Source organism: Colletotrichum jinshuiense, chromosome 3, assembly GCF_051148585.1.
Source record: "Colletotrichum jinshuiense chromosome 3, complete sequence".
NCBI lineage: Eukaryota > Fungi > Ascomycota > Sordariomycetes > Glomerellales > Glomerellaceae > Colletotrichum > Colletotrichum jinshuiense.
The window spans coordinates 4051765-4073399 of NC_139310.1; the positions used below are offsets into that span (position 1 = coordinate 4051765).

At 54.7% G+C, this 21635-nt stretch overlaps 6 protein-coding genes across 6 annotated transcripts; 4 read left to right on the forward strand and 2 right to left on the reverse strand.

Annotated features, from left to right (window-relative positions):
• Nucleotides 1–981: 981 nt before the first annotated feature.
• On the reverse strand, nucleotides 982–3070 carry EsH8_III_001082 (kinase-like domain-containing protein; the record flags this gene model as incomplete). The annotated part of the gene is made up of 3 exons (XM_083262807.1): nucleotides 982–1348; nucleotides 1404–2442; nucleotides 2494–3070. 3 exons carry the CDS (start codon nucleotides 3068–3070, stop codon nucleotides 982–984), a joined length of 1983 nt encoding a protein of 660 aa, XP_083123294.1.
• A 593-nt stretch (nucleotides 3071–3663) lies between these two features.
• On the forward strand, nucleotides 3664–4508 carry EsH8_III_001083 (WW domain binding protein 11-domain-containing protein; the record flags this gene model as incomplete). The annotated part of the gene is made up of 2 exons (XM_083262808.1): nucleotides 3664–3736; nucleotides 3799–4508. The coding sequence occupies 2 exons, from the start codon at nucleotides 3664–3666 to the stop codon at nucleotides 4506–4508; spliced, it is 783 nt and encodes a 260-aa protein (XP_083123295.1).
• Nucleotides 4509–5848: 1340 nt separating this feature from the next.
• On the forward strand, nucleotides 5849–7604 carry EsH8_III_001084 (amidohydrolase family protein; the record flags this gene model as incomplete). Its single annotated transcript, XM_083262809.1, has 2 exons — nucleotides 5849–5886; nucleotides 6293–7604. 2 exons carry the CDS (start codon nucleotides 5849–5851, stop codon nucleotides 7602–7604), a joined length of 1350 nt encoding a protein of 449 aa, XP_083123296.1.
• A 282-nt stretch (nucleotides 7605–7886) lies between these two features.
• EsH8_III_001085 (uncharacterized protein) lies at nucleotides 7887–11375 on the reverse strand (the record flags this gene model as incomplete). Its single annotated transcript, XM_083262810.1, has 8 exons — nucleotides 7887–8487; nucleotides 8717–8929; nucleotides 9013–9362; nucleotides 9431–9701; nucleotides 9763–9853; nucleotides 9911–10196; nucleotides 10365–10462; nucleotides 11363–11375. The coding sequence occupies 8 exons, from the start codon at nucleotides 11373–11375 to the stop codon at nucleotides 7887–7889; spliced, it is 1923 nt and encodes a 640-aa protein (XP_083123297.1).
• Nucleotides 11376–16706: 5331 nt separating this feature from the next.
• Nucleotides 16707–17669, forward strand: EsH8_III_001086 (bZIP transcription factor; the record flags this gene model as incomplete). Its single annotated transcript, XM_083262811.1, has 1 exon — nucleotides 16707–17669. One exon carries the CDS (start codon nucleotides 16707–16709, stop codon nucleotides 17667–17669), a length of 963 nt encoding a protein of 320 aa, XP_083123298.1.
• A 1649-nt stretch (nucleotides 17670–19318) lies between these two features.
• On the forward strand, nucleotides 19319–19903 carry EsH8_III_001087 (Zn(II)2Cys6 transcription factor domain-containing protein; the record flags this gene model as incomplete). The annotated part of the gene is made up of 1 exon (XM_083262812.1): nucleotides 19319–19903. One exon carries the CDS (start codon nucleotides 19319–19321, stop codon nucleotides 19901–19903), a length of 585 nt encoding a protein of 194 aa, XP_083123299.1.
• Nucleotides 19904–21635: the final 1732 nt, after the last annotated feature.

Sequence of the window (21635 nt, forward strand, 5' to 3'; positions counted from 1 at the left end):
CGTTGGCTCAGTCCCCCGGGTAACTCGCGCGGGAAAGGGTAAAAAAACCTTCTTCGCTTTCTTCTTTTGTGTTGCCCGTTCCTAACTCAGATGTTTTAGCCTTTTTCTCCCAACGTTCGGCCTCTCTGAAAAAAAATTGGGCCCTGACGTATGGTATGCGCGGTAGATCGTCCGAATTGACACTGCTGCTGCTGTCGCACCTAACCTTTTCCTGGGGTACGCACAGCTCCTCAAATCGGGACGAACGGCAAGCAAACGAAACGGCGTCAGTGGCTCCTGTCCAGGCGCCCAAGGACGTGACCACCGAGCTGAACCGAAGACTGGACAAAATTGTTTCAGAATATGTGCTTATTTCATGATGCTGCTCCGCTCGGGCTGATCAAGCCTCCATCCACCAAGACGAGCCTCCGTGAGATTGGCAGAAGATCGCCGTCTGGCTGCCGTCGTGCCGAGCGACGAGGCTGATTCTATCGGCTTGAACTAAAGTAGGTACTCTCACTGCGTCTCGAGCCAGCCACAGATGACGCGGACAGTTGGCTGTGCTGGTAAGCCGGGGAAAGCTCACCGATTCGAGGGAGAGAAATGTCAATTTTCAGCATGTCAATCGTCTAATGTCCACATGTATCGGCTGGTCGGCCATCTGCAACGCCGTTCCACCCCACAGTATTAATCATCCCAACCGAAAGAAAAAGACCCTGCTTGATGCTATGCAGCAGGTCTGTCATCCCGATCCCATCCATCTGCAAACTCCAAGCGCGAGAAAAAGAAAAGCCCGAAATCTCATCTCAAACATGCCGTTGCTGCAGGGTAATCCAGTCCCAAACTCATACAAGTAGTCCGTCGCCCTCCAACACCGCCGCATTCCTCCTCCCGTGACGCCCATCTCATCATCATCATGAACGTAATCTGCTGATTCCCTGCCTAGCGGCAATTTCTTCGGGCATACCACTGGAATTGCGTCCTTCGCCACACAGGCTGGCTCTACAGCATTGTGCCAAAAGCGTCCTCCTCGTTATTGTTGAACGGTATCGGCTTTCGCGGGCTTGCGTCGTCTGTGGTGGTTTTGCGGTGCCGGAATGTGAAGCCAACAAAGAGACTCTTGCCCATTTCGTCATCACGGTCCGCCATGGTCTCCAGTGCCTGCTGCTTGTCATGCACCTCCTTGTACTTGGCCATATCAGCCTCGTTGGTGAAGTCATCGAAGTATCCGGCGTCTGTCTCTGAATCCAGCTCAGGCACGAACGGAGCCTTCGTACTGCGTAGAGTGTCCCAGTCAACCTCAGCGAAGTAGTGGTGAGAGTAGATCTCCTTGATGTTAGAGAAGCGCTTGGACCGGGAGTTGATGCAACTAGTTCTCAGCGTTAGAAATGGCCGCATACAATGCTTTTGCAGAAATCACTTACGTCGTAATGAAACTCCATGTACGGTTGCTGAGGAAGTAATTGGGATCCTCCCAGACGGGCCTCTTGAGCACCTCTCTCCAGTGCTTCAAGTTCCGCCAAGTCTCATCGGGAGTTGAACCAGCAAAAGGTGGAAATCCGGTCAAAGCCTCGAAGAGCATGCAGCCCAAACTCCAGTAATCCACAGTGTAGTCGTACTCGTCTCCTCGAAGCACCTCAGGAGCCATGTAATCAGGCGAGCCGACAATAGACTTGGCGTAGTTTGTATCCTTTGCGCGCATCGTTTGGTATCCCTCCCGTCGCTCAGCAATGGTCCGCTTGTCCATGGGCTTCCCGAACGGCACTGACGTTTCGGAGGCCTTCTCGAGACGGATCCGCATGGATTCGATCTTAGCTGGCGCAAGAAAACCGGCAGCCAGTCCAAAGTCGGTGAGTTTGACGTGGCCAGTGGAATCCACAAGGAAGTTCTCCGGCTTCAAATCTCTGTGAATGTAGCCCAACTGATGGAGGGCGTCGACGGAGCAGAACATCTCAGCAATATAGAATCGGGCATGGCGGTTGCTCAGTACACCCGTGTTGTTCAGCAGAGTGCGGAAGTCTCCTCCGGGCACGTATTCCATGGCAAGATAAATACTCTTGTCATCCTGGAACGAATAAAGCAGCCGGACCAGCCAATCACTCTTGGCAGTGGTGAGGATATCCCGCTCTGTCAGCACGTGCCGTACTTCGTCCAACTTGAAAAGCAATTTCTTGCTCATGACCTTCAGAGCGCACACCTCGCGGGTGTCCTTCTTTTGTGCCAGAAATACCTGACCATAACCTCCTTGTCCAACCTGCGTCAGGATCTGGAAATCGCCCTGGCGAAGTCTGACACGTCTCTTTCTCAGGTTGGCACGCTCTCGGCCCTTGTACTTCTGCCATATCTGGTTGTATGTCGCCTCATCGGTTTCGGGTGGAGGAGGAACCTCTGACTGGAAAGCGACCAGGCGATTCTGTCTGGAGCCGACGTAGGTCAGGAGATCGAAGTAGTAGTCGAGGAAGTCTGGGCTTGGTTAGTTTGGTAGGGAGGGAAGTTTGTTGGAGTTCAACATACAGAGCTGCGTAACATTGACCAGCCTTCGAACATTGGGGCGCTGAAGGATCTCCAACTCTTCGGGTGTGAGTGCCCTTTGGGTGTTGAACTTGTTTCTGGGGGTTATGGGCTTCTCTTTGGCTTGGTACAGCTCATGGCGAGATATGGCGGCGTGGCTTTGTTGGTAAGGTGAGTCGTTGCCCCCCAAACGCGGGATCGGAGGGGTGTTTTCTTGTCCATGGGTCTTCTTCAAGGGGCTGCCAGTGGAAGAAGTTCCCTTGTGCAACACGCTCTCATCCACACTTGGGCTAAACTCATCAACGCCCTTCAGGTTGCTTCGCCCAGCTGACAACGGGGTGGTGATTACGCTTAGCGGGCGATCGAGCCTGGGTCTTTCGAGAACTGGAGTGCTCAGCTTGAGCCCGTTGTCGAATGCATCGGGCAATTCATGGGCTCCAGGAGGGATCGTCCTCTTGCTGGGGCTACCTTGGGGCGTGCTAGAAGGGGTGACGAAACTGTTTCTCGTGGGGGTTTCAGGTCGCGAGGTGTTGTTTTCTCTGGATGCTCCAGGAAACAGATTGGCTATGAAGCCTGACATTGTCGTGATGATGATGTCCAACAGATAGACCAAGAGAGGTGAGTTGGAGGTTAGTTGCGCAGGGGGGGGGAGGGGCAATGAAGTGACCAAACGATCGACCCGTATGGAGGGGCTATCGAAGAGAAGTAGGAAGGATCGAAACCGCTGCAAGGTACATATAAAGTTGCGTGCTCGAGATAGAGGGTAACCAGCGTGGCTTATTATGTTGTTATCTTCTCCGCCGTGGGGTTGGCTTGGGTTGGAATCTAGGGCGATGGATGGAGTCGGCCCAAGATCTACCTGACCTAGGAGAGGCTCGCCACTGCACAGTCGATCGCTGGGGTGGACACTCGTGTTTTAGGGGGACAGGGAACAAAGGGACAGTGTTATTGGGCGGTGCGGGGCAGAAAGTCAACAATGTTGCAGGAGCAACTATCGACCCCCTGCTGATTGGGGAGCATCACGTGGTGAGATAAGATAAGCCGACTGGGCTTACCGGGGGCAGCTGGTCTTGGCTTTCGACATCTAAAGCTTCTTTCCTCTGGCGCCTCATAAACTTGGACAGGCAAATATTCCATTGTGCAATCCCGCCCACGCGATCCCGATATAACAAGATGCCGAAAGAACGCAATTACAATCCTGTACAAGCCCAGCGCAAGGCTGACAAAGCTAAAGCAATCAAGAAAGGTACGAGCAGGCATGCAATCAATCGTGTGATCCTAGCCACTAACCTACCAATCTTCTCTTAGGCAAGGCCGAGGTTCAGACTCGTCGCAACGAGAAACTTGTGCGCCGAAACCCCGAGCGACTTCAGAAGCAAATAGACGACCTCAAGGCCATCACCACAGGAGGCGGAAAGCTCTCACGCCACGAAGAACAACTCCTCGATGGACTCGAAAAGGAGCTTCGTGCAGTGAAGAAGGCTCGCGAAGCCCTTGGAGACAAAGCCCCATCATTCGGCCGTAGTTATAACCGCGATGGTGATTCGTCGGGAGGAGTCCTTGGAAAGAGAAGGCGAGACAACGACGAACTAACCAGCGACGAGGATGTTTCCGAGGAAGTCAGGCGCATCCCTATGCCACGAGACACGCCGCCACCGATTCCCAAGGAAATGCTGGATAAGTGGTATGCCAAGAGACGGGCTCGACGGCAAGCCGAGCAAGCCGAAAACGGACAGTCAGAGGAGAAGGACAAACCTGCAGTGCCAGAGCCTAAGACCGTGTACGAAGCCAAGCCCTTGGTTCGAAACTTGCAGAAAGAAGCAGTTTCTGCATTCGTGCCGACTGCCGTCAAAATCAAAATGGACAAAGGCAAGGGCCAGGGCGGGTTATTGGAGCCCGAGGAGGCAGATCGGCTTGAACAAGAGGGCTACTTGAAGGCTCAAACATCCCTGGAAGACACCGAAACTGCTGGGCCTAAGAAGGTCATGGTGGAGGAGGTCGAAGATGACGATGTTTGATCGGGCTGTTGGCCTACCCAAAAGAACCATCAAAACCATCGTTCCGCTAGTGCACAACGAAAAAGCGACGCTTCGGAGCCCCCTTGTTCACTTCTAGAGAGCTTCAAGCATCTTGAATTGCTTCAGGGATATGAAGCTGCGCAAGCATCAAATATGCTTCGGCGAGGTTGTTATGAACCAGCGGCTTCACCAGGTGTCCAAGGCGCCCAAGGCGCATATCAGACGGCCAGCAGCTTTGAGCATGCTACTTCTGGAACTTGAAACCACGAAGGAGAATGGTATCCAACCTTCGGGGTTGCATATTACCGCGATAGCATCAGTTGCTAACTTTTTGGGCCTCAAGCTACGTTGATTGCGCGCTTGGACAGAGCCCGAGCAGCGACATTGGCTTCTACTGCTAGCGCAAACTTGCTTTTTTGAGGCTACAGCCTAGCAAGTGGTATATAGAGGTCGACTCGCTCAAAGAGTAATAAATGAACTACAATTATTCAGCGTGGAATTGCTGTCAAACAGTCTGGTTAGGTCACGGATATTGTGTTGCCCGACAGCTTGAATTGTAGCACTTTAACCCTATAATATATAACTCACCCGCCACCGCAACGCCCGTGCCAACTCGGCAGATGTACACTAGCCCGGGATGTCTGACAAGCTGAATATCATTATCTCAGAGTGCGAGACTCCAGAACCAATCGAGAGTGACCGGCATTACATGGGAAATGCCATCAAAAGGCGAAATGAAATGCATCAACTATACTGCCAAGAGAAATGTCGAGCATCTTGCAAGCCAATGTTTCAGCCCTCCCCTCACCAAGCATCTGCCGGATTACTTGGCTCAGCTCATGGTATTGAAAGAACCACATGGAACGTGGCCGCATTTCAGTGGGCGCGGCGGCCACGGCAGAATGGTGCTCCGCAACGATACATCACTTCCCAGGATCAAGTACAAGTATGGATACATGCCAGGACTTCAAAGACCTTGAATGACAGTGTTCATCCATGATGGCTCGCACTATGTCACATGAATAGTCTCGTCATCCGTGTCGACGACAGGGCCCTGATGGTGACACTCATCCAATTGAAAGGCCGGACGAGCATCGATTGCAGCCGCGGCATCGACTCTCAAGAACATGCAATGTGATTGGTCGAACTTCCAGGAGCGCGTTCCGAACAATCCTTGTGTCCCATTGGTTCAGCAACTACTTGCCAACTTTCCCATGTGAACTGGGGGTTGAACATGACCAAGCTCTGACGTCGGGAATGACCGACAACGCCGTTTCGTGTGAGCACCGTAAAATATTACCTGCTTAGACGAACAGAACTTTAAAAACCGAGTTCTAGCCATGATCATGCTAAAACGGAGCCCACTCCGAAACCGTTTGTCAGTTTCGGTTGCATTCTCTATCTTCCATGCTTCCATGACCACTTGGGCGATATGAGGACGGGATGCCTGGAAGGAACTTGAAATCTGCCGCTTCATATCTCCATCCCTTCCCATATGACCTGACCTCCTTGTCACTGTGGAACTATAACCCATTGTGTTGGTCACAGCCTCGTACGTGTGGCTTTAGATTAGATGTGGTTGAGTGGCGGACCCAAACAATCATATGCGCACGCGTCACAAGTTGTCGTATCGCCATTCCCAGTTTGATATATCAAGCAGTAGATCAAATTAGCTACGGAATCGCCCATCCCTCTAACTACAACTACTGCCAAATACGACAATCCCGTAACTGCACCACGAAGTTACATCCAAGCTAAAGCAAGCCCATACTTGAAAACTGCAGCGGCGTATCACGCTACACGCACGCCTTGGTCAAGGAGAAGGGAGTAATGACCAAAATCTTCATCAAGGATGTCCGCGTCTTTGATAGCGAGGTCATCCTGAATCCAGGCAACGTCGTTTTCACACGGTCTGCGGGCAACATCCAGGACCCCACGGCCGACAGTTCTGAGGCTGAGACAGCCGATCATGTCGTCGACGGGCGTGGCTGTTCACTGCTACCCGGGCTCATTGACGTCTACGTCAACATCAAGGGCGCCAACGCCGCTCTCGGCACCTTTGCGAGCTACGGCATCACCACCGTTCTCGACATGAGCAGCAACACCCAGCAATGTCAGGCTATGCGCGTTTACGCCGCCGGAAGAACAGGGCTGTCAACCTTTCTTACCTCCGGCACCGAAGCGGCTCCCGCCCAGGGCCATCAACCTCACCTGTACGACAACCCGGATGAGTATGTCATCCGCACGCGCGCGGATGCCGTGGCCTTTGTCTCGTCGAAGGTGAGCGGCCCGGACCGCTCAGACTTCATCAAGGTGGTCGTCGGCCTCCACCCGGTCTCCGACGAGCTCCTCAAGAACATCGTCGACGCCGCCCATGCCCACGGAAAGCTCACCATCGCCCGCACCGCCGGCAGGGCATCTTATGAACACGCCATGCGCGCCGGCTTCGACATATTCGCCCATGCTCCCCTGGACGCGCCCATCGAACCCAAACTGGCGCGCGAGATGGCCGCCCAGGGCAAGGTTTTCGTGCCGACGCTCAGCATGATGCGGAGACACGCGCCGGCCGCCCCCTCTACCGACTCCACCGCCACCAGCACCGGCGGCCAGGGCCAAGGGTCCCGCAGCGCCAGGTCCAACCCGACCGGGTTTCCCTCCGAGAGCCGCGGCGGCGACGGAAACAGCTCCGCAGACGCAGAGTCGAAGCAGCATAGCGACCCCGGCGCCACGGCCGGCCAAAACTACGGGAACGCGACGGCGAGCGTGCGCACCCTCCACGACGCTGGCGTCACCATCTGCGCCGGCACAACGGCAAACCTGATCCCCGGCAACCAGATCCCGTTTGGCGAGAGCCTGCACGAGGAGCTGCGCCTGCTCGTTGACGCCGGCATGTCGCGGCTCGACGTGCTGCGCTCGGCGACCTGCGTGGCGGCCAAGGCGTTCCGGCTCAGCGACCGGGGCATCGTCCGGGGCGGCCTGCGGGCCGACCTGGTGCTCGTCGAGGGTAATCCGCTGGAGGATATTGGCGTGTTGCGGAATATCAAGAAGGTCTGGATCCAGGGGGAGGAGGTTGATCCGCACATTGTCGCACACTGAGCCAAAAGGGGGGAGGGGGGAGAGGGGGTTTAGAGGAAGATCGCATTTCATGATGGTTGGACTGGCGTTTCGGCGAAAACCAAATGGGATCTTTCTGTGGCTGAGGCAGATTTCCGGATTATACCCCAAATCGCATTTGATATACTAGAAAAAAAAAGGAACCCGAAATCACATTTGCTACTGTCCTCGAATAATCCGGCCACCCCAAACTCCAACCTCTCCCGGACCCCCATGGCATGCTTGCCCCGACTGTCTTTCCATTGCAAAAGATTCGAACAACCATCACCGAGGCGGGCGGTGTGCAAACGCGTTCTCGCCCAGTGTCCCTCCCCAGCCTTCTGCCCGCATCGGTTCAATATCGGAAATGGTGTTCGCGAACCTGACCGAGTGCGTCCCGCCCGCGGCGCCCAACATCCCACCCCCGGCGCCGTCAAAGACCTGCACCCCACGCACCATAAACACGGGCGCACTCTCAGGCGGGCCGTCCGCTGCCAGCCTTCTCCCGTACGGCGGGACGCGGACTCTCAACACCCTCGCCCTCGCCTCAATGCCCAGGAGCAGCTCCCGCGAGCGGTCCGAGACGCCGGCGCGCGTCATCTCGTTGAGAACGCAGCAGGCTTTACTGATGATGTCTTGCATCGCGGGCGTCGAAGAATCCGCCTCGAGTCGAGGAAGCAGGGCGTGGGCGACGAAGGAGCAGTACTCGGCTGCCCAGTACTCATGCTTGATCGTGTAGATGCCTCGGTAGATCCAGAGGTTCGTCATCATGGACCCCGCGTGAAGGATCTGGAGGGATGCGGCGTTGCGGCCGTCAAACAAGCTGGTGCCTGCGTAGCTCGTATACGTGAAGAGGAGCTTCAGGGCGACGAAGTCGTACGTGGCTCTGGTAGGGGTGCGGGAGAACGTCAGCAAGGTGAAATCGCAAACAGGGAAAGAAACCCCATTCCCGTCGTTTCTAGGGCATGGCTTACTGAAGCAGTAGCACGGATGGCAAGACGCTGTTGCTTGTCATGAGGTGGTCTGGAAGCGAGAGCTTCCAGCAGAGGAGTTTATTGTACAGCGCTGTACAGTTCCCGCTATCCAAGAGTGAAATCTGCCCGTTCCTGGCATACCTGGACAGAAACTGGTCGATGATCTCGCAGAGGGAACACTTGGCACTGAATATCTGCATTTTATAGGATGTTTGAGCGGCAAGAGCGTCATCGCCTGTGGAAGAAGTTGAAGCCTGTGACCCGGAGCTGAGCTGTGCATCCTGGTTCTCGAATGTCTTCATGATAAGTGGCCTCGAAACCAACGTCTCTGGGGAGAACAGCAAAGACATTTCCCTGTAAGAGAGGCGGATGGTTAGCCACGGAGCAAATCTCAACAAGCTATAGTGACGATAACAATAGAGGAGTGGGAAACGCACGCGAAGAAGCAGTAGAACCCCCAAGTGATGTGAGAAACTGCCTGCCAAATCCTAACATCGTGCGCGGTGTCCTTCCCCGAGAAACCGAAGATCCCGGAGCCGTCCGTTTCAAGGCCCAGCGCCGACCACGTCCGCTTGATCAAGTCTTTCAAGCTTGCGCACTGCCCGCGGGGGGCCCGAGAACCTTCGTTGCTAGCGAAGACCCAGAGAATCGCCGCGCCTTGCAGGAGCGTCAAAGAGCTCACGTTTTTTTCCAACTCGAGCAGGTCAAACGCGTGGCTCGCAAACCTGTGGCCGAGAGTGATGATATCTCCTGAAAACGATCCGGGGTGCTTCCTCGTTGTATGCAGCTGCAGGCAGAACACAATTGTCAGCGCAGAAGGAAGAATAGGGGAATATGCGAGATTCCAAAACGCACAGCAGACACAGCGAGAATAGCGTTGACTAGCAGAGGCGAGCAAAAGCCTCGGGGCTGGTCCTGTGAGAGATGCGACCCAGCGGAGCTTAGATCCGCAACGAAAAGCTCCCGGTCGATGAGATGAGATAAGTTCTCGTCCCAGGTCCAGAAGAGACCGACAAGGTGGGTCAACAACTTGTCGTCTTTCAAGACGGTGGTCCAGCGCGAGACCGGTAGAACACGGCTGGAGTCGGATATGCCGGTCGGTATATCTCTCGTAGAGTTGTCAGAACTAAGGTGAGAGCAAGTCAGCGTAAAGGTCAAGGAGGATGGGCTGTCTGGATACAACAAACCTCCCAGTAACTGGCCGGGTCGTCGGCTCACGATCAGGGTCTTGCGGTTGGGAGGAGAAAACTTCGTGTTCTACGCCTTCTGCGCGCGAATCTAGAGCGTGTTATTTTACCCTAGCTTCAGTAGACTGGAATCTCGGGTGTTACTTACTTCTTTGATCGTGGATTTTGGGAAGCAAAAGGCTCGCGTCGGCTATCGTCTGTATAGCCTCATCAAGGTGCTCGGAGTGTTGCAGCTGCTGCAAGATATCGGTGGAGGCACTGTCCCGGCTCGCTCGGAGCAGCTCCAAGACCTTCCGACTGCTTTCGTGCGCCCTCGACACGTGGCTAAGCTTCTGCTTCTGGGCTTGTCTCTGTGAGAGGCCCTCGGGGACGGGGTAAACGCATGCTGTCTTTGCTGTCGTGCAGGCGTAGCAGTGCGGCCGAACACCGTCACACTATTCGAGGTTCAGCCTGGTTCGTTCTGTCATTCACCCAGCAACACTGTCATCGGCAACGGAGTCGTGGGGAAAGATAGGTCTGACCTTGACTTTTCGCTTCCGACAACCTAAAATCTTGCGTCAGAAGTCCGGTTAGGAGAAGCTCTTAGTTAGGGAACAGCATACCGTTACACGCGGCTGATACTTGCGGTCTCTTCCTCTTCGGTATCGCCACGGGTTGAGAGACCGCTGGCGGGCCACTGGCGGTGAGCGGTAACAGCGGCCTAAGTTTCACAGGACTATTTGGCATGGCTCGAGTTTGTTGCGAGGGGTGAAGTCAAGATCACTTTTCTTGGACTGTATAGCGAGCTTTGGAAGAAGCTGAACGGACGATTGAATGAGCTACTTTCTCAAAAAAGGATAGCTACAAAATATCTCCTCAAGCAGGAGAGGGGTGGGATGAGGGGGGGGTGAACTCTCAACACGCTCGTAAATGCATCGCCAGCCGTCGAGGTTTAATAACTACCACCAGCGGGAAACCCCAAAAGTCGAGACGGGAAATGGGAGAGAGGAAGAAGTTGTGCAACAACAACAAAAAAGAGTTATGAGCAAAGAGTGAGACAAGCAATGGAGAACACAACCCAAAAGCAAATGTTGGCTGTTTGCCGGGTCCGAGAGGCAAGGTAGTCTTCCCTGCGAAGAGCACGAAGAGATGGCGGCCGTCAGTCCATGCGACCACGCGCAACAGGAATGGGGTACCCGGTGCAGCACCAAGGATTCCGGTACTGGATCCAAGTTTGATACTACCCCCGCAAGCTTCGATGTTGTCCGTTGGGTGGAATATGAGCGTATATTTGTTGGTCGAGTAAAGAGCAGCGCTTGGGGCCCGGAACAGTTGCCGGGGAATATGATAATACTCGGATAAGGATGACGGTGTGTCGATGAGGAATTAAGTGACCGGCTGAGTCATCAGGTATGGGACTCAAGAGGCGTGCTTAAAGGGGGTTGAGGGCTCCCCCCCGATGTTTTCTCTGGAGGAAAGTAATTCTTTGTGCCAGTTGGCTCTGTCCGACAAGGACCTCCAGCCTTGGCAGGTCTCTTTCCCTTTGCCAACCGTAACCTAAATATATCACTGCAACTGCTACGAGTTTATATGGCCGTTAGTGCCTCAAGGTGAAGCTCACTCGCAGAGGCCATGATATATGCAGACTGTGCCCTCCGTTGCCAATTGATCGGGCCGGTCGTAACTCGACGTACCTCTACCTACCCGAAAAACACAGTGTCTGACCCGATGCAGACGAAGAAAAAGAAAGCCCGGGATAGGTCGAAGAATGAGACATAGGTCTTTAGAAGGCAGGTGATGTACAAACAAGGTAAAACAAGGTACCGACGTACGTGCGTACGTGCGTACCTACCTACCTATCCAGTCCAATACAGGCTTGGAAGCAGGTCAGTGGGAGCGCGTATTTGGGCCACAGTAACCGCGCCAAAGGCTTCGGGTTGTTGGACAGCCACGCCGAGACTACCATAGGCCAGCGGACTGTGAGCTCCGGCACCGCCAGGCACCACCACAGGGTCAACGTAAGTCAAGGGAAGGCGAAGGGAGGAAGGGAGGTACTGGTAGACTGGTGTCTGTTGTGTAGATCCACGCTTGTAATCCTTGCCAGCTACGATATCCCAACATTCTATATGTCACCTACACTTCGCTCGCCCTATCGTCGGAAATTTACTAAGAATGGAGGTGCCTCGGTGAAGCAACCCCTCCGTAGGACGGCCTCAAGAAACAGACTATCTAGCAGGAAAAGAATAGCAAGGCCGACGGAAGGAATTTGGAGCCATGGTCTAGGAGTTCTCTGGCCCGTCTTCTTGAGGCGGAGACAAGCCGTTGACGATGTCTCATACTAGGATGTCCTGAGAGGAGCTGAACGGAATTCCAGGCATGCCCCATGTGGCGGAACACCCGGCGATGGTCTAGACGTGCCTTCGCCCACATTAATTTACAAAATATCTGCAATCTGTATGTCAGCAGCCCCAGAGTCCGATGCAGAGGCGGCGCAAGACCTTGGGAAGGCAACCGATACCGTATCTCGCCCGCCCCGCTCCCAAAATGGCCTATTGGCTGGCTGGCTGCCCGAAAGACGGTTGTCGGATTCCGTCCTTTGGAGATTGCCCGCGTTTGGTTCTGCAATCATTGGCTCTGCGAGGGGGTTTGCTCTACTTCATCAATGCCGGCTCGCTCATCTCTCAAACCATGTAGGCTAAGGAGGCGATGGGTGCGAGGCATATTTGTAGACTCTCCCGGTCACTTGGTAGATAGCGTCCGTCCACTGACCCGGCCCGATAGGTGCGTGGGCCGGGAGGCATATCGGTTACGGCTAGAGACGCAAATGCCATATCTTCCCGCCAGCTGGCTGAGGATGCCTTATCGGGCCTCGCCGACTCATGGGCCCCTGCGGATCTGAGCCTGGCCCAGGATCGGGGTTTTTGTTTTCCATCCCCAAAGAGCAAGCCTCGCGCTCCCCAACATCCCTTGTTGTATGGACGGGTTGTATGGACGGGCGGGATTCTTGCTCTGACAGCCAATGAGGCAAAAGTCATATCACCTAGCATCCCGGGTAAGCCACAGCGGCAAGCAATAAGGGTCCAGACCGGAGCAAGAGACTCAGCCAAGGAAGCAAGCCCTTTGCACCGCACTCATTATTGCATTCCATCGCCCGGGGCTGGAATACGCCCAAGGGAGACGACGAAGAAGAAGGGGCAGCCAGCCAAGTGTCCCGTTGGGGGCGTACCATTCCCCAACTACCGTGCGATCCGAAGCACAGAATTCAACTTGCCCCCGAGAGGTTCCTTAACCCTGGCGGCATGATGTGAAGTCGGTGTAACTTCTTCTTTGGTAATGCTGGCCCTGCGGGCCGGGGCCCTCGCTGGTTGGCACGTTAATATGGAGACGGAGACGACTCCGCGGGATTGGGGGTATGCTGATTGGGGTAAGGTGGTGAGACGCGGCTGCTATCCTGCGACCCCTAAGTTGCGGGAGCTGATTCTGTGTCTGCCGAGCCGACATTTGGATTGACGTTTGTGGCTGCGCCCGGGGTTCGCAATGGCGGCCGCGTCGTGCTTGCTGCTTCAAGGGGGCGTCGTTGGGTTGCGACGGGAATAATATCTTTCTTTTTATTCTTTCTCGCCCCCCTGCTCCCACCATCGTCGGCCTACAACGGTCTCTGAGACATGATACGACATGAGTTGACAATCTGGCGTGCGCGCATGAACAAATCATGCCGCACGGCATTTCCCCTAGTGCCCCGCCGGAGCATCGCGTATGTTAGATCCGGCATCCGGGCTGCGACGCACGTATTGCACTGGTGGTAGTAGAGTAGTACAACGTGGGTGATTGATGATCTGAGGTGAGATGTAGCGTCAGATCCGTACGTATTTTTTCTGCCCAGCAGGTATTGAAAGAGGAGCAGGGGATGTCGTTCATGGCGCAAGGGGGTTGTTCCATGTGTATGGCAGCTGTCGCCCGCGGCTCTGAGTGTGTCCACTGTGCTAGATATCGGTCGGTTCTTGCGTCGGAGTCTGGGACCGAGCCTGGGCCTCTGCAAGTACGTGCGGCATGACGCAGGTTGTGGTCATGGGGACACGATGGGCGCTATCTACACGTACATGTTTGTCGCTTCTGCGGCCAATCCAGGTCCTCAGTGGAAGATGCTTCAGGCGTTTTAATCCTCAACACACAAGACCTACCCTCACCAGTGCGTGGAGACCCCCTTGAGGCATACATACTAGCGACGAGCCACACTAGGCTGGGCAGTCATGGCAGTTGGGATGTGGAGTGAGGAGATCAGGGTAGTGACATCTATGATCCATGTTCATGAGCGGCAAGTCATATGTGGTGCAGGTGTGCCGGGGTTCCAGATGGGTCGCACAGGGCACTGCCAAAGATGACGGATGCTGAATGGTTTGAAAGGTGGAAAGTCTTCAAAGGAAAGAAAAGAAAAAAAAATGGTTGGCTAGATGAGCTTTTTTCAGTCTTCTGACTTGTGACGAGAAAGTGCGAAATATGTGCACAATCAAACGTCCCCCCCCCCCTTCTGGTGTCATCAGAAGGTAGGCGATTGTTGAGATGCTTTTGAATGCAGCGGAGGATGACGAGCCCTGCAGCCAAGAAAAAAAGAAAGAGGGGTGGGGGGGAAGCGGGCAGCCATGAGGTGAAGATTTGATGGATAAGGAGAAGAGACCAACGGGCGGGCGTGTTGGGATGGCTTGCCTACTTCTTTGCTTGCTTGAGCCGTCATGCCGAAGCCAAGAAACCGAGAAGCAAGACAGATGTCAGGGAAGCAGCATAGGGGAGCAACGCACCACACATACATACACTGCAACGCGCCTTTCATGAGCAAGACAGACGCTGACAGCCATACAAGTGTGCCGGCATTGGCTCCGGCTTCTGCATGCAAGGATGCGAGGATAGGTGTATGTGTGTGTGAGTGGGTGGGTGTGGGTGTGGGTGTGTGGAGAGAGAGAGTAAGAGGGAAGGGGGGGAGGGGGTTTATTTGTCTGCGTATGTGTTATTGATGGGACGGCAAAACAGCTACATGTAATCAGTGCATTGGAATGAGATGATGGAAGAATCAAGGATGTGGACGGGATGCGTCTATGAGTGGAGGAAGGCGAGGAGCTGCAAGGCATAAGGTGAGGCAGGCAAAGTCGCCCTCGAGGCACAGCGCCAAGGTGGGAATGACCGGTAGCGAGACAAGGTGGTCTGGAATAGGTGCATCTCTGAATTCAAGGGCCAGCGTCTACTACCTCTGGACAGAAAAGCTGCACCGACGAAGTCTTTTCTGAAAAGGTCGACGGGCATCTGAATGCTACTTTACTCGCCTTGCTTGCATGTGCATGTGCTTGTGGCAAGGTAGGTAGGTAGGCGAGGCTGCCATGTAAGCCATCTCATCTTCCAAGTTGCCTGGCATCTCATGGCGTGCGTCGAGGCGAGGTAGTAGGTATACATGCCACAGTAGTGTCGGGAGGGTAGCGTCGAGGATACTCTGTATCGGGTACCTTGGTGTTAAATGAGACATGGGTAAGGCGTCCGTATCTGCATTGATCTGCGAGGTAAAAGACCCTACCTTTTGATATAAGCCAAGGCAAGGCAAGGCGAGGGCAGGCCCAGGGGAAGGGAGAGGCCTCGTCCTGATTTCTTCAACCCCCATTTGTGCAAAGCCAGCCAGAGTGCTGTGCTTGACCAATCAGAAATGCCAATCGCCCCCGGAAGGAGTTCCGTCACCCAAGACTTCAGCCATTGGTTGGTTGGTCGCTGTTCACCCTCTCATCAACGACCCAGCTCGGACTTCTCCTGCCTAGCCTATCGCAATTGTAACGCAGTTGGACATGCGTCGATGCTCTCGAACCCTCCCCCCCCCCCCCCCTTTTTCTCTCCTATGCTCCGAACATTTGCATGGGCTATGTATCCGTATGGGAAAGGTACCTGGACCCCTTCCAACCACCCACCCATCCTTCCTATCCCATGGCCTCTCCACTAGAGTATCCATGTCCCAACCAGCGTCTCGCGGCTGTTATTTCTGGGCCGGCATCATCTTATCGGAGCTTACAGTCCGTAACTCTCCATCATTCGGATTGGATAGGTAGGTCTCTCTGCCCTTTTCCCCTTGAGTTCCTCCTCGTTCGCCCTTCCCCCTTGTCTTTTTTGCCCCATCACTCAGTCGTTTTGCCGTGAGTGCCTCTTTCGCCCTCTTGGACATCACAGCCGGTATATACCTTGCTTCATCTCTGGACACTGCTGGCCCCTGTTCCCACCCACGTGGTGCTCACGCATTTCTTTTAGCTTTTGTCCAGACCACGGGCAGGCCAGCCAGTACAATCAGCTAGGACAACCGCCGATGCCCCTCAGTATTGCCGGACAAGGTGCTGTCGTGTCGCGCATGCCTTGCCTAGTACGTTACTGTATATGTGTGTCTTCTATCAGACCAGCCGCTTGAAACATCTGCAAAGTTGCCTGATATGTCCACGCCTTGGGCGGCGAGCCGTCACTACTCTCCTTCCGTTTGCTCCTTGTTATTTCCAGCTGAATAGCACACGTCTCGCATGCAGCCCTCAGTCTCTGTCGAGCCTCTCACAACCACCAGCGCATCCTCATATATACCCTTGTCCCCCCTCCTTCGTCATCAGTCCTTAATCCTGGTTCCTTTGTTCCCTGTCTTTTTCAATCAACTTCGGACTTGTATCCGTCCTCCAGCAATTGGCTTTCAACCTGCTCCTGACCCTCAATACCCATTCATCGATTCTCCCCCTTCCCACCTTCACGTACCCATCCATATCATCTCTCAGCTATCCACTGCCAAACCAGGTTTTGGGGGGGGTGTTTTTTTGTTCCACGGTCCCGCTACCACCACTACCACCGCCAGGGCGGCCCGGTCCTGACAGTGTCCACCGAAGGCTTGTAAGATTTCAAACCCACGACTCTAACCTGGCCAAGAGAATCAAGTCAGCTAATGCCCATCAAATAAGAATATAATGGCTCATTCAGGCTATCCCGGCTCGGCCGCAGTGGCAGAGGCACCGCACCTGTCACTGTCTCTTTATGCCACACAGCAGGAGCAGAACCCCTTTCTGTCGCCCACCAACGAGGAGCTGTATCAGCAATGGCTCGGATGGGACTACCGTGTGGCTGAGCCAATGTTTTCTCCGAGCAACTCTGCCGGCTCAATGAGCTCCGTGCAATGGGATGCCGACAGCCAAGGGCATCAGCAATTCGACGCGGCTGTAACAACGCCCAGCTACACACCTGCTAGCTGGGCACCACAGTCCGACAGCTGGTCCTCGTACCAGCAGCACTTGCAACTGTCTCAGTCTGCCGTATTCAGTCCGCCTCAACAATGGCCAACTCCAGCTTGTTCTCCCCTTCCCCTGGCGCCCACCTGGCAGCCTTCCCTTGAGGTTCGGAGTGAAGCGGAAACGAACCCAAGAGCCGCCGCGGCGGCGAAGAAGGCGTCCAAGACGACAAGAAAGCCAGCCGACCAACCCCCTCACTTGGCTGGCCAACAACCCTCCAAGAGGGCGCGGGTCGGTGCCAGATGCGAACCATCCCCTGCCAGCTCAACTTCGTATGATGGGAGTGCAGGGTGGATGGAGGATAATGACGAGGATGAAGAGGTCGATGTGTCGGCCGCACCGCGCGGCCCAGACAAGAAGAAGACGTATCGCGTCAAGAACCGAGCCGCCGCAAAACGATGTCGCGAAAAGACCAAACAATACGAGGTCGACCTCGCTGCCAAAGAAAGGCAGGTCACGCAGGAGCGGATGTATCTCGACTCTTGCGTGACGGCGCTCAAGAACGAGGTGCTGACTCTGAAGAACCAAATTCTTCAACACGGCGACTGCGACTGCGAGATAATCCAGGGTTATATTGCCAGAACAGCCAACAGTGTAAGCGTTGCCGCGTGTAGAGAGCCCCATGCGCCGCGCTCGTTGGCGTAGAGGAAGGATACGGGGCAAATAGGAGGGAGACACATGACGGCACATGTTGTACTTCTGCTAGCAGGCGAACTCGGTGCGCGTACACAACACAACCACCACCACCAACAAACAACAATAACAACAGCAACAACAATAGCACTATTATTCTGAGCGTGCAAACAAGGCGTCGGGAATACAAAAGGATGAGAAGAACCTAATTTTGAAGCGAAATGTCCCAAACAAAGGCGAGTTGATGCCGATGATGATTGTTGACCGATCCAAGGATGGATGATACCCGTTGTCTGCTTGACTGGGAGAGAAAACGCCCGAGCGAGGAAGGTTGGTGGTACCTCTTTCGTTTCGTCGTGTTCTTCGTTGTTCTTCTTTCCGTCTTTTCCTTCTGTTGACGAATTGTCCCAATCAATCTTGCGTTGACGTCGCCTCCTCCACCTTTCAGCATTCAAGAATTCCTGGCTTCGTGTGTTCTTTGTACTTGTGGGGGAGCTGTATTTGCTGGTTGTCATCGTTTCGTAGGAAGCTTCCGTTTTACTAATCGCTCGCAAAGCTTCTTTCCACATGGGCTAAGCCAAATACGGCGCAGTTTCGATGAGGCGCAAAAGGGAACCAGACAACGGGCTCTGGTTGGCCCATGTTCTCGGAGTCACTCCCAGCCAATGGGTGACCAGCAGGAGTTTTCTCCGTGCAGCTAAGCTCCATCACCAGCCATTAACTGCTGTATCACCATACCCCGCGGGTTGCGTTGCCTCGACGGCCTCTGTGCGACCAAATGATGGATCTCTCTTGGTTATCATTTTCCTAAGCATCCCCTCGGCCCGTTACCTTGACCGGGCCGCATATCTTGCTTTATCACCTATTCCTCAGTGCGAACTGGGTTTCAGTAGCTAGACCGGACGCTGGAGCATTCAACCATTGCGGTGGGCTGCTGACAGGAACCGGCTGCTGGGGTCCGATGCACCAGCAAACCCTCGATAGCCACTGCGGCCTGCGACATCCTTGCCCCGCGACGACGGGTGGAGAGATCGCACGGCTCCCTCTAGCCAAAAGGGTTGGGCAAGTTGACAAGCCAAACCTAACATCTTTTACATATTATTTCATTATTATGTTGGCGTAAAATTTATTCATTTCCGTCTTGTTTTTTTCTCTCCTTCTTTCTTTGTTTTTTTCTTTGTCCCCTTTTTTGGGCCAGAGGTTTCCCAGCACCGGAATAATAGCAAGGCTCAGCTGGCAGCTTGGGCACGGGAGTTTGGATAAGGCCATCGTCCGGTTACATCCACTCCGTCATACATCATCTTACAGGCTCCCCAGGAAACCCATCCGGGGCTGGCTGTGACGTATCACCTCAGCGTTTAAAAGCCCACGAAAAACCCCCGACAAAATCATCATGGGTGGCGGGTCGTCGGTATGATACCCGCCGTCGAGACATTCGAGGCTTACGTAGCGAAGCGGCGAGCGGATCTGGGCTTGCTGTCGAGGCCCGCTCTGGCTCTGGATCTACCCTCTCTCGATTCGTCCACCGGCGCCATCTCAATTGCTGGGAGTGCGCAGATCTCGTCGTCGTGCCAGCTACACGCCTACATCTCAATTCACCAGCCCCCTGGCAAACCCAGTTGCCAGCCAGGCCAGCTCATGGGCCTGTGTCAGAAGCAACAATGAAACCACAACGCGAGCTTCTCCCCGCAGGCCCATCAACGGCCGCCAGCGCCTCATCGGAGCGGGAGTCGACCCCGCAATCCGCCACGGGTACGGGTACCGGTACCGGTACCAGCTCCAGCTCCAGTGCACCGAGACGCCGTCCCCAAACAAAAATTGCCTGCACGTCATGCCGCCGGAGGAAATCGAAATGCGACGGCCACCGGCCCGTGTGCTCCTTGTGCGCAGCCCTGGGCCGCACATGTTGCGAGTACGATGCGGGACCCGACGTTACACGCTTCGCCGCCCTCAAGTACAAGCACGAAGAGCTGCAACGCCGCGTCGGGCTGTTTGAGGAGCTCTTCCATCTACTATCCACACGCTCCGAGGGGGAGGCTTTCGAAATCATCCGCCGCATGCGCACTGCCAACATGGAAACGGGCCTCGACGACCTGGTCAAGTTCATCAAAAACGCCGACTTGCTGGTCCAATTGGCTTCCAACCAGTCTGAACGGACGACCCCTGCAATGGATACACCAGGCCTTGGCACGCACCACCCATCTCTGCCCATGGGCGAGGTGTCCTCTCTGCTCGAGCTCATGTAATATACAACCAGCTTGAGGGCTTCCATCCCCCATATGTATGTGACTGACAACACAAATACCAGAAAGTCGGCACTTCCCAAGCTTGATGCTCCGGCCCGGGTTGCGTTCCTGGATACAATGAGACGTCAAGTAGAGTCCCTCTCCTCGAGCGAGTATATCCAACCCAGCTCACCTGGCGTTTTCAAGCTGGAAGAGATGCCGGTAAGGGAGACAGGTGGAGAGATGGATGACGACCCAGAGCCTGTACCGGGGAGTTTTCTCAAGCGGCTGCTGAACGACACCACGATGCCGCACTAGTGCACGCCGGGTGCTTAAGAAGTCGGCATACCCTCCTATAACAGATACAAGCGAACGAAATCCACGACAGGGGCGGGGCAGGCTGGCCCGCGGGAGAACGAATGCGTCATCTGGGGGCGGGGAGGACTTCCGGACGTAAAAGACTGAGACGACGAGAGCAGTCCGGTTTGGAACTTCCTAGACCAGGTGGGCACGGGATTTTCCCTATACCAGTTCCTCGAGAGCGGAACTTGAATCTATTCAACGAGCACTCCCTCTCCAAGGCTACATGGACACGCAATCACTGGAGGCCGATGAGCATCACCGCACAGTTCCGTCTCGATATGTCGACGCGGACGACCGGGTAGCGGTGCTGACCTTGGCTGTAGGTGTTTTGCGATGAGCCTTGGGTGTGCAGCTTGATACACGGGGGAGAAGAAGCGGAAAAGAAGAATAAGAAGAGGGGGAGGAGGGAAAATCAAAGCCGAACGGGTGAACGAAGCGTCGGCAAGCATTCCTGCGACCCGAATTCATACAGCAGGAACGGAAGCAAGCCGTGTGGAGTACAACCCCGAGGATGGGATACGTTTATATTTTTCATGACAAGAAAATTAGGCAAGCGGCAAGGCCGAGGAAGCCCGAGAAAGGCACGGGTTTGCACGCGCGATCAACGCGGGTCAAGGCGGCGAGCAGTACAAGCCGCCCAGATAGAACCAGCTCCGGCGGGTAGCATGGTGAAATTGATTCACGTTATCACAGCGCATGCTGCGTAGAAGCCGAGTACCTCGAAGACGGAGCACCCGTGACAATACCCCGCGGCCCAAATCCCCAGCAGCAGCACAGCCCCTGGGTTGTGACTCTGGAATTTGCAATGGTTGAAATATTTCCCAGCCCTACGGAAGGAGCACAAGGCAGTTGGTAGGCGACTAAACCCTGCTGCTGCTGGCCCGGGCAGGCTCTGGTGGGCCTTGGTTGAGGGAGAGAAATGAAGGGGGAAACGTGGGGGGTGAAGGACCGAGATCGATCCGGATCAGGGGCCTTGTTGGTGGGAAGGGAGGGGGGTTGTTTGGATTCCCTGGATGCGTTCGTCGACTCCCACCCTCAACAAATGGGCCCTCGAAAACCAAAAGACACCACTTACTAGAATGCTTAATCCGAGAGCGAGTTCATTTTCAGTATTGTATTTATGCATATGCTTGATAGTGGTACTCTGGTCCATAGATGGCCCAACCCGTGCGAGTGTTTCTCATGCAAAACCGCGGGCGTAAGGAGTGTATGGGGAGGAAATGGCGAAGTGGGTGGCGAAGTGGGCTGGCCAAGGAAAGGAAGAAAACAGGACGATGAAGAGAAAAGAAAAGCAAAAAAAGTTGCCCCTCGACATTGGTTGGCTGGAGGGACCTCCTGGCGATGGGATTGGTTCACGGGATGAGGGGGACGGGATTCATTGTCGGTACAT